Source organism: Melanotaenia boesemani, chromosome 12, assembly GCF_017639745.1.
Source record: "Melanotaenia boesemani isolate fMelBoe1 chromosome 12, fMelBoe1.pri, whole genome shotgun sequence".
NCBI classification, from domain to species: Eukaryota; Metazoa; Chordata; class Actinopteri; order Atheriniformes; family Melanotaeniidae; genus Melanotaenia; species Melanotaenia boesemani.
In genome coordinates this window covers 8,436,303-8,447,240 of record NC_055693.1, presented here as the reverse complement: position 1 = coordinate 8,447,240, position 10,938 = coordinate 8,436,303, and the positions used below count along the sequence as shown (strand labels likewise).

At 38.3% G+C, this 10,938-nt stretch overlaps 1 protein-coding gene across 1 annotated transcript; it reads left to right on the top strand.

Moving 5' to 3' along the window:
* The first annotated feature begins 318 nt into the window (after positions 1–318).
* creb1b (cAMP responsive element binding protein 1b) lies at positions 319–10,192 on the top strand. The gene is made up of 8 exons (XM_042001291.1): positions 319–454; positions 3,833–3,945; positions 4,091–4,237; positions 4,326–4,426; positions 4,876–5,030; positions 5,747–5,932; positions 6,090–6,243; positions 6,484–10,192. Exons 2-8 carry the CDS (start codon positions 3,841–3,843, stop codon positions 6,626–6,628), a joined length of 993 nt encoding a protein of 330 aa, XP_041857225.1. The 5' UTR covers positions 319–454; positions 3,833–3,840; the 3' UTR covers positions 6,629–10,192.
* The last annotated feature ends 746 nt before the right edge of the window (positions 10,193–10,938 follow it).

Genomic DNA, 10,938 nt, shown 5'->3' with positions numbered 1-10,938 from the left:
GTTTGAATATTTCTTTTGATTTTGTACCGCACATTGGGAAGCCTTTGAAATGTGCTATATAAATAACTTTGCCTTGCCTTGCCATTCCTGCTAGTAATTTAATTTAATTTAATTTAACTGGCTTTTTCTGATTGTTACATGCAGACACAACAGTTTATCTATCTATCTATCTATTGCTCAAAAACATGCTATAATGTTCAGTATAAAATTTCGTCAAACTCTGGCAAGACGGTGTCGTTACGATCCGCTGCTCTTCGATATTTTCCGTCCTTCTCCGTTATCACTTCGTTCATTTCCGGTCAGTGTCGCCATCTGCCTTCTCGTCCTTCTCCAATCTCCGTGTTGTTGTTCCCGGTGACGCGGCGGAGGTGTAGCCTGACGCGGGCTCTTACGTGTCGGCTAGAATAAAAGTGGAGCTCCGGAGGCCCGCGAGTGACGAGGGGAGTCTGTATCGGTAAGGACGAAGGGAAGTCCGGGGTTTAAAGAGACGGGAGATGGCTATAGAAAGGGTCGGTTTGGTCGGGTTCGGCCCGAAGGAAACAAAGAGATCATGGCGCCGCGGTGTGTTTGTAGCAGGATGGAGGGAGGGGAGGCTGCGGCTGTTTGGGAGAAAATGAGCAAATCTGTGGCTTAAATAGTGAACACAAAATGGTAGTTTTTATATTAACACGTTTGAAACTGTGTTGTGACAAAGTCGTTAGAAATACTGATAAATTATTTTTGTTTCTTTTTTTTAAAACCGCGCTGCCGCCTTACGCAAAAAATAAAAAGCGCCGTTATCCCTGTAAAGGCGCACTGAAGGATCTTGTTTTATAATACTTAAGTTTCATAATAATTTATTACATAATTTTTAATCGTTACTATCTGGCCTAGAATTGTCTTGATATCAAATGCCAGTTTGTCGTTGACAGAAGTCGCAGTCTGTCGCGTTTGGCTGCACATTGAAATCATATCATCTAGTCTGTAGACTCCAACACACATCACATCTCACCGATCAGAATATGTTTTAAAAGCGTTTTATCTCCTGGGACGTGACCGGTGTGCGTCGAGGGGGGCGTCGCCCTGCCATGTGGCGCGGCTGTCACACACAGAGCATCCAAGTGATTTTTGAAAAGCAGAGGGAGAAATGTGTAAAGCCAATCATGCAGCGGAGGGAAGCTACGCACTGTGTGAGATCACCGAGCTCAGTGAACAACACGTTCCAGATCAACACTCCCTTCACCGCCTGAAGACAGTCACGGATGACATCTCAGAGGCTCCTGCAGTCATATTTTAATGCGGGAAGATTGGTCTCGTTTGCCAGCTATTTCTTTCTCATTGTTTAAACATTCAATCCCCATTAACAGAAATCTTTTTCTTTTCTAATTTGAGTAATTTGACCTAATGTGTCGTCTAGTGTCACTCTTGAAGAAGGGGGTGTGATAGGTTTAAGTTCTCCGTTAAATAATATAGTTTTATTTACTTATTTCTTTTCATGTTAGGCTAATTGTTACAGTTGTCTTTGTCTTTAAACATAAATCCTTATCCAGATGCAGTTTATTGCATATTGGAAGTTGCATATTTTAAATAAAAAGTTAAAGCAAGAAATAAGCCTGTGTATGCGTTCAGTCAGTGTAGTCTGGATACATCCGTTATTATTGTGGCAAACTTTTTAGGCTTGTATGGGATTAGACATTATATACATTATCCTTAAGGTATGTATCAAAACTAAGCAAAAAGGGGTGAACTGAAAGGCATTCTTCTCAGCATGGGTGGGCAAAGGTTTAGTCCTCCAAAAAAAAAAAAAAAAAACCCATGTATAACTCGATATGGCATTATACTTTGGTTGAATGCTTAAAACTTCATTCAACTTGTTCAGCTTCTCTCACTTCTGGCTGATGGAAGATGAAGTTAGCTAAGACATTTGTGGTATTTTACAGTACTTTACTCTGCAAACATTGGATGGTAAATGAGGCATGTCTGGTGCTGTCTTCCCCAGAACTTAGAGTGCTCTCCGAGACTTGCATTTACTGGAAAGCGGCCTGGTTGTATTTTCTGGCGAATTTCTTGTGGGTTTGTATTGATTACCAGCCATGAACGTGAACACAAAGATCTTTTATCTGCTAAGAGTCAGAGAAAGTCTCTGGGTAAATTTAGCTGTAACAGACTGGCATCTTGATGTTTCCAGGCAAAACATAATCAGTACAGAAGCCTGAGATGGGCAGTGAGTCTACTTCTCCAAACAGAAAAGTAAATTAAAAGGCAGTTTTTAACTTGTGAATCAATTCAGAATTTTAGAAAATAGGAAATAATCCTCATGCATTTTTTCGCCAACTCTCCTTGAGAGATAGCAGAACGGCAAACAGTCGCCAAAGATATTAAAATAGTTACGGAATTACATCATTTTAAAGTAAAGTATACAAAGTAAATACGAATAAACAAATAATTATTTAGCGTCATACTTTTTGTGAGCTTTATGTGGCATAAGAAAATGCTTCATTTTTGGGACTTTCCAGAACTTTGTGGTGGATGTTTTTCTCTGCAGTTTTTTTTTGTTTTAGACCTATGAAAATAAAAAACATCTACATCAAAACCTGACAAAGATGTAAAATACTTCATTCGTACCTTTTGTAATGTTCAGTGAAGACTAGATGCAGGAAGGCAGGCATTTAGCTCTTCACTAAGTTTTTTATATTGAAACATTTATTTTCATGTTAAATGACACAAAGCATGAATATCTGCTCGGGTCCTTGTTTTGATCTCAATATAATCACTTGTCAAAGTAGCCAAAGTGCAAACAAACCTCTTTACTGGCCCTGCATGCCAGTATGCTTTTAGTAGTTCCCTCTGCTATAAACAGTTTGTCTAGACGCACTTGTGACTGCTGCATCACCACTTCTCATTCTGAGCTTCAAGATGTCTTCATTCAGTTTTTCTAATAATTTCCTATTTGTTCAGTAAAACTGGTACAAAGAAAGAAAACAGCAGTTTCTCTTCTTTCTGTCCTGATTTCTCACTGTCACTTCTACAGTTTTAGATAGGTTTGTAGAAAACTACCTAACTAACCCTCCTTCTAACAACAATAATTGAAAAGAAAACAAATGCATTCAACATTTCAAAGTCTTGATATTTCCCACTGTTAGTGTGCCTCTAAAAAATATTTTTGGGGGGAGTTTGGCACTTGGCAATGAAGAGACCACCATCAGATCCAGCAGAAAGCTATGCTGACACAACACAACCCTTCCTACCCCGATCAGGGGCGGCGTGGCTCAGCAAGGTAGAGAGGTCGTCTTGTAGCCCGAGGGTTGCCGGTTCGATCCTCGGCCAAGTGGAGTTCGTGTCGAGGTGTCCTTGGGCAAGACACCGAACTCCTTATTGCTCCTGATGGGTCGTGGTTGAGCTCCTTGCATGGCAGCTTTCACCATCAGTGTGTGAACGGGTGAATGTGATGTATGATGTAAAGTGCTTTGAGTTATCATCCCAGGTACAGTAAAGTGCTATATAAATACGGACCATTTACCATTTTTACCATATCTGTATCTATGATACAGTTGTAGGTTTCTAATATGAAATCACTGCCCACAAACCTCTGATTGTTCTGGTATCTTTGATTAAAAGAAGAATACTTAGAATAAATTTCACATTAACATTTATTAAACATGATCTAAATTAAACTTCTCAAGCACCACGTTAAGAAGTATTTTAATTAAGAAAACAAGAATTGCTTTCATTTGGGGTTTTTATCATTTGTCATTATCACCTTTAGGATGTTCTAGGCTTGTAAGAGTAAATTTTCTTTTGGATTATGCAATGCTGCCTTATTTTTTATTTATTTTTATTTTATTCCCCCTAGCCTAACCAATGAAGATGGAGTCTGCAGTAGAGGCTCAGCAGGTAGCAGACCCTGCTGTGACTGAGGCAGAGAGCCAGCAGATCACACCGGCACAGATCGCTACTCTGGCACAGGTAATGCGTCTGGTTGCATCACTAAAACTCTTAGTGTAGCTTGTTTATTTACAGACACAGTTAAAAAATAAAAACACAGCATATCATCACTGATTTAGAATATCACCCACTTTATCAGCATATTAACGACATATCTGAATTTTAGGTATCTCTGACAACAGGACACGCCTCAGCAACAGGTCCCACTGTAACGCTAGTACAGCTTCCCAATGGACAGACGGTTCAGGTCCATGGTGTCATCCAGGCTGCACAGCCATCTGTTATCCAGTCCCCACAGGTCCAGGCTGTACAGGTGAAGCACATGACACATTACATGATTTTTTTTTCTTCAATAAGCATTATGTTTAATTAATATTTGTATTTGTGTGTGTTTGTTCCAGATCTCCACCATAGCAGAAAGTGAAGATTCACAAGAATCAGTAGACAGTGTGACTGACTCTCAGAAGCGCAGAGAGATTCTGTCACGACGTCCTTCATACAGGTAATGTGTGTGAGAGTCAGAAAGGCCCAGCGAGTCAGCAGTTAAACCAGAAGCTCATAAAAAGACAACAGAGTTAGGTATTTTGTGAAATGTAAATAAAACTGAATTAGTTATTTTTAATGGTTAAAAATTCACATGAACTTGTCTGATCCACATCATGGAGTTTCATCAACCAGAATTTTAATTCTGTTCTTGATCAGTTTCTAGTCACACATGCAACTAAACTCCATTTAAAATCCTTTACTCTGAGTTGTTACTGTCAGGCTGCTGATGCAGAGTGCAGCAGTGGAACCTGATGTAAGAGTTCCTTCTCTCATAAATCAGCTGGTTTTTACTCTACAGGATCCTAGCTTCACTTTCTCTGTCAAAACAACCTTGGTTCTGTGGGTCATATTCCACAAAGACAAAAAGACTTTTGTCTGACTCTCACCATCATCTGTCTGTAACAGGAAAATCCTTAATGACCTTTCATCCGACGCACCCGCTGTCCCTCGCATCGAGGAGGAAAAAGCTGAGGAGGATTCATCCGCTGCTGCAGCCACGCCCTCTATCACCACGGTTACGGTCCCCACGCCCATCTACCAGACCAGCAGCGGACAGTACAGTAAGTAGCAGCTGAAGCTGCAGGCTGATATGTCAAATAATTAAGACTGAATCTTCTTTCAACCAGACCTGGATAATTGCAGTTAATGTTTAACATCAATGTCGCCACGTTTTTCCTCAAAGTTTTCACCACTAATCTTCCCCGTGTTGTAGTCATGCTTCATGCCTCAGGCCTGAGCTCATAATAAAGAAGTTCTCCAAAACTCTGATCTAAAGACCAAACAGCTACATCACGTAAATGAGGCTGCAGTCTCCAAGACCGAAGGTGGTGTTTCAGGGGAGGAAAGATCTGATTCTTCTTTATTTTTGTGGAGTTTGATCATGAACATCGACATCTCCCTTATGTTCTGAAACACCTGAAAGAAGCATATTTGGTGCAAAATACTGTTTGATCACAACACTTTTTAAAACATGGACGTTTTTGACCAAACAAAACTCATGACACTCCTGAAATAAAAGTTCAGGTTCTAAAGGTTAGCGTGTGGTTGGTATTGTAAGTCTGCTGGTTGTGAAACTGGCCTGTTGAGAAAGTAGAGCATATTTCAGCTTAGAGACGTTCTTCTCAAAAGTTAACGGACAAAAAGCTTTGCGCTAAAGAAGAGAATATACAACAAAAAAGAAAAATATAAAATTCATAAATCAACTATAACCACTTTTTAATGATTTCTTTTCTGTCTTCTTCCTTTTTCTTTCTCATCTGTTTGGAAAAAATCATAGTTGCAATCACGCAGGGTGGTGCCATTCAGCTGGCCAACAACGGTACAGATGGAGTCCAGGGCCTTCAGACTCTGACCATGACCAACGCAGCGGCAGCAGCCCAGCCTGGAGCAACCATCCTGCAGTACGCACAAACCAGCGACGGCCAGCAGATACTGGTTCCCAGTAACCAGGTGGTGGTACAAGGTAAATATATTCTTTTTAACTGGACTGAATATTTCTTTCTACTCAGTCATTTTTTGTTGTTTGCTACATTTTGTCAACCAACAAATTGGTGAAACATTGATGGGTTTATTAGGTAGTAAAAATCAAACTCAATATTTTTGCTAACCTCATCGTTTAGCTGCCTCCGGTGATGTCCAGGCCTATCAGATCCGAGCAGCCCCTGCCAGCACCATCGCCTCCGGGGTGGTCATGGCGTCCTCCCCTGCCCTCCCCACCCAGGGTGCCACAGAGGAGGTCACACGGAAAAGGGAGGTCCGTCTCATGAAGAACAGGTAGGAACATCTTTAACTCTGTATAATAAACCATTTAAAACCATCTTTAACGGGTAGAAAGTGTGGCATTAAGGAGTTAATCATTTAATTGGATTTCTAAGAAATATTATTAAAGATTAAAAATAAATCCCAGCTTAGATAATCCAGTCCTAAAACCCAGTGCAGACATAATGCCACTTCCAAGCCGTCCCAGCACCATCCATAAGAATGAAAAGAGCTAAAGTCTTTTCCTTCCCACAGAGAGGCAGCCCGCGAATGTCGCAGGAAGAAAAAGGAGTATGTTAAGTGTTTGGAGAACAGAGTGGCTGTCCTGGAGAACCAAAACAAGACACTAATTGAAGAACTGAAAGCTCTTAAAGACCTCTACTGCCATAAATCCGAGTAATTCCTCCTCCGGACACCAAACTGGGCTGAGTAGCATTTCGGTTCTTTACAAATACTTGGACTGTTTCATTCTGCCTGCCTGGCCTTCCTGTTTGCGGATGGCTGGCCTTTCTTTGACAAAATCACCCAAACTTACCCCCTAATCTTCAGCAGGCTGTCAAAACAATACATTTTAAAAAATGATAAAGGTGTGTTCTCTCATCCGAATATAAAGGTAACCATTGGAAAAGTGCCATCTAAATCTAGACAGTCTGAACCAGTAGCATAATGTAACATAAGATTGGTACAGAATGCTGCTGAGGGTGCGTTTCTTACACATTTATCTGTGAGCCTTCATCTTTGTGTCATAGTTTTGGCCAGCATCCTCATCATGTTCATTGCTGAGATTCTTCTTTGGAACGGTAATAGGTCTACTTTTAGCATCGGAGAGAACCGACATGTAAACCTGCTGATCCTGTTTCACTACGAGTTTATCAGAAGCTAAGTTCTGCTTCCTCTGCTCAGACCTGAACATTTTTAAAGCATAAGAGTGTTTGTGTTCACAAAATATGCAATAATGCCCCATCAATGCATCGCTTTAGCCACTTCCAGTTTAATTTACCTTGCGCTCTGATACACCGGTTGAACTGGACAATAATATTTTATGGTTGTAATTTTAGAAAAACCCAGCAAATGTTTGTGCTGCGGCCTCGTAATATCAGACATGCTGAGTTCACCTGCTGGCCAAAACTATAAGACCCAGCTTCTAAAAGAAAAAAACAATATTTGTTGCCTTTGATAAACATTTTAATTTCATATTTTTTCTGTATGTTTGTTATATTTTACGGTACATTTCACAGTACAGTTCAGACCTCTCTAGCAGGCAAGCTCAGTTAGCGACAGTTAAAGACTTTAAATAAACCATGAATCTCTATTTGATCCTCATCCTGATGTGAACCACCCTGTACAAAGGATTCTTATTAATTGGGCAAAAACTAGTTACTTTTCTAGGTGTTTTTTAAAGATGCTATTAACTGCCAGTTCTTTATGTGTGAGCAGTCGTATCTGTCAAAAGAGGACATGACGTCCCACTTTCCTATTCACTCATGTTCTTTTTGTTTTTGTTTTTGTTTTTTTACACTTCTCCATCTGACATCGTCAAAACTGTATAAATTAAATTATATTAACACGCTTTTGTGGAATTTTGGTTTTTACAACCTGGAGTCTAACTTTAATAGATAAGACTGACAGTTTTGGAAACATTTTGCTCAGTCACGTAAGCCAAATTATTTGGCAGAGGACAAAAAGCAATATGTAATATTTTACCTAATCTGTTGCTAAATGAAGCGAAAATTAAACTTTGCAGAATTATAAGATAGTTCAAATTTGATCGACTGTCGTTCTGCACACAAGTAGTTTCTGAGGCCACATTTCTGTTTGTTTGTGGTTCAGATAACTGCAGCTTTGTTTTTAATGCACCACTTCTGTTACTCGCGGCTTGCCCACAGATCAGCTCCTACCTGAGTGTAAAATGTTGCCTTTTAACACAGAACGGCGAAGTCTTGCATAACAAGATCCAGGTTGTAAATTTGAGCTCAAACATCATCACATTAGTTTGTTATTAAATTATGACCTTTATGATCAAAATCATTTTCCATGACATTTTCCTTTTTTTTAACAATTTATCAGGTTGCAGTCTTTAAAAAAAAGAAAAAGGTAAAAGCCTGTAATCCATTAAGCTGTACTGTACACCCTGTTGAATACTTTGGTGGGACAGTGTGTTAAGAAGAAACGTGTATGTATTTGTCTGTTTATATTTTATATTACTGTACATAGACTCTACAGCATGTGTAGTCCTCATATATTTCTGTTTATTTGATATGAAAATGTTCGTATGGCTTGTTTGAAACCAACTTTGCATATTTGTAAGATACCTAAGTGTATAATTCAAAGCAATGTACCGGTGTGTGTGTGGGAGTGTGTGTGTGTGTGTGTGTGTGTGTGTATTCATGTAAACCACCAGGCCTACCAGCATCATGGCAGCTAGGGTATGATGAGAAAGGCCATTGTTGGTGATGCTTTATTTGGATTGTTGAACTCTTTAGGATCAGCAGTGCTTGTTTGTGGAGAAGATCAAGTCTGCTGAGAGCAGTGTGGGTCCACAACATGTTTCAGTGTCATGAAATAATTTTCCTCTGAACTTTGAGTTTATATCATATGATTTATCTGTGAAGCAGAAACTGCTACAATTTTAATTGATTTTATATCTTTCAAGGCATCAGATGAAAGCACAAAAGTTTTTTTCAAAGGTGCCTCTTTTTAACTGTATTTATTTTTTATTATAAAGCTTCTTCATGTTTTTTATTTTTATTTCATTATTATTATTTTTTTGTTACTGACATTGGCTCCAGTGGTAGAAAACATGTCTTTAAATCAGGTTTTAATAATTTGCCCTTTCCACCTGTATCATCTTTAAACAAAGTATGTGGTGTTTAGAAGAAAACTTTACTGTCAGCGACTTTGGCTCAGAAACATCTCTAAATTCTTCTTCAGGTTTTTGTTTTTATTTTAAGACTCAATTGTCTTTGCAGAATAAATTGTGGAGCCTCAGTTTCTGATAAAATAGGTGTAAGATATTTACCAGAGTTCCTCCTCAGAAGCTTTCTTTAACTAGTTTGGCTGCAGATCATTTCTCTCTTTTACAAATAAGTTTTCAAACCTCAGTCATGAACTGGGAAGGACTCTGTGATGTGTGGGAGCACTGGTAGTCACTCTAAAAGGCAGATTGTCCCGTACTACAGTGGGACATGTCCCTGTTTCACTGTTCTTTCACGCTGTGGTTTAGAGCCATCTACAAACTCCCAAATTTTCATAATGCATTTCAGGACATGAAGTCTGATAAAGTACTTTTTGTATGTATGTAATTGTAACGCATACTTCAGAGGAAATTAAACATTTGTGAAGTCACTATTTAGTAATAATTGTGTGATCAGTGCCACAGCTTTAACAGTGTGTTAGGGCTTGATAGCTCTTAAAACCATCAAAAACCAGTGCCATTACAATATCCCCTTCACTGATGAGTTAAAGTGTATCCTGGAAAAAAAAGACAATAATTTCCACTCTTTGTGATTCATACACCCAGTGCTGGTGCTGAATAATTATTAATAACCATTATTTTCTGTTCATTTGATATAGTGAGTTCAACTTTGTGATGTGATTGCACAATATTTTTCCTATTAAACTGTGTTTTAATTTCTGTGACAGGATTGTTTGTACCCACGGGCCTCGTTTGTGCATGCTACAGATTGATATCCACGTGTGTAAAAGTATAAATATATTATTTCTAGCAAAGTAATAAAGACATTTTTTCTAACTTTTAATGTGATTAGTTTATATATATTGCTAATTTTACAAGCTATGATTATTAATGCCATGTACTGTATATTATCTTATCAAGACAAGGTCACCAAAATGGCTCATTACAGTTTGTTTGAACAATGCCAGCCCAATATTTCAAAGTGCTGTTACTCTGATATTACATCACTCTTTTGTAAACACCTATGTCACAATAAATGGCTCCTAAAGACTACTGTATTTCCTTGTGAGCTAGTCACATAAACATTAAATTCTTGAGTTATTTGTTTTCATTTTCAAAGATTGTATCATATTCTTTTATTTATTTTTTTTTTTTGCAACACTTAAAGAAAATATTTGAGCAATTTAAACCAATGTTTTGAGCTTTTTTTTTTTGCTATCCTAGGATATACAGATTATTATAGGATGTGTAATTTTTTTTAATTGAATATTTTATGAAATTGGATACTTTTAGTGAGTCTCCCCATACCGCATGTTCCCATACAGGTTTGGCACTGATGGAGCAAATATCTTTTTGGTAAGTTGTGCACTCAAAAATAACATGGTAAATGTGGTATTAGTACAACACAATCAGGTATGATATTTTCAAGATGTTAAAAGAATGATGCTCTTGTGTGTGAGCACCACTTCGGTGTAGTAGTTTGCCAAGAATGAGACATTTTTAAGAGTTATATTGGATATATAAAGCTAGTTTTATGCATCTAATATTTGAAGAAAATGACAACTACAATATTATTTAAGTAAAGGAATGTACCACAAGCGGATTTTATATTTGTGGAGATGAAGTGAAGATGTTTTTTTTGCTGAATGAGGTAGGATGCGTTGATTGACCGGTAGTGCACTACCTGACAGGCTTCGGTTTTCACTGTCAAAAAAGGGTATTAGTGACGATACAAAAATAGTAGCATTGTAAATGCGTTTCATCGGTTTAAATCATCCCGAACTGACAGCTTGTTT

Bases quoted from the DNA above. Each gene is read 5' to 3' on its own strand.
- creb1b (XM_042001291.1), top strand. From the start codon at position 3,841: ATGAAGATGGAGTCTGCAGTAGAGGCTCAGCAGGTAGCAGACCCTGCT. The intron at 4,427-4,875 runs GTAATGTGTGTG...TGTCTGTAACAG, and splicing joins TCACGACGTCCTTCATACAG to GAAAATCCTTAATGACCTTT. The intron at 6,244-6,483 runs GTAGGAACATCT...TCCTTCCCACAG, and splicing joins GTCCGTCTCATGAAGAACAG to AGAGGCAGCCCGCGAATGTC.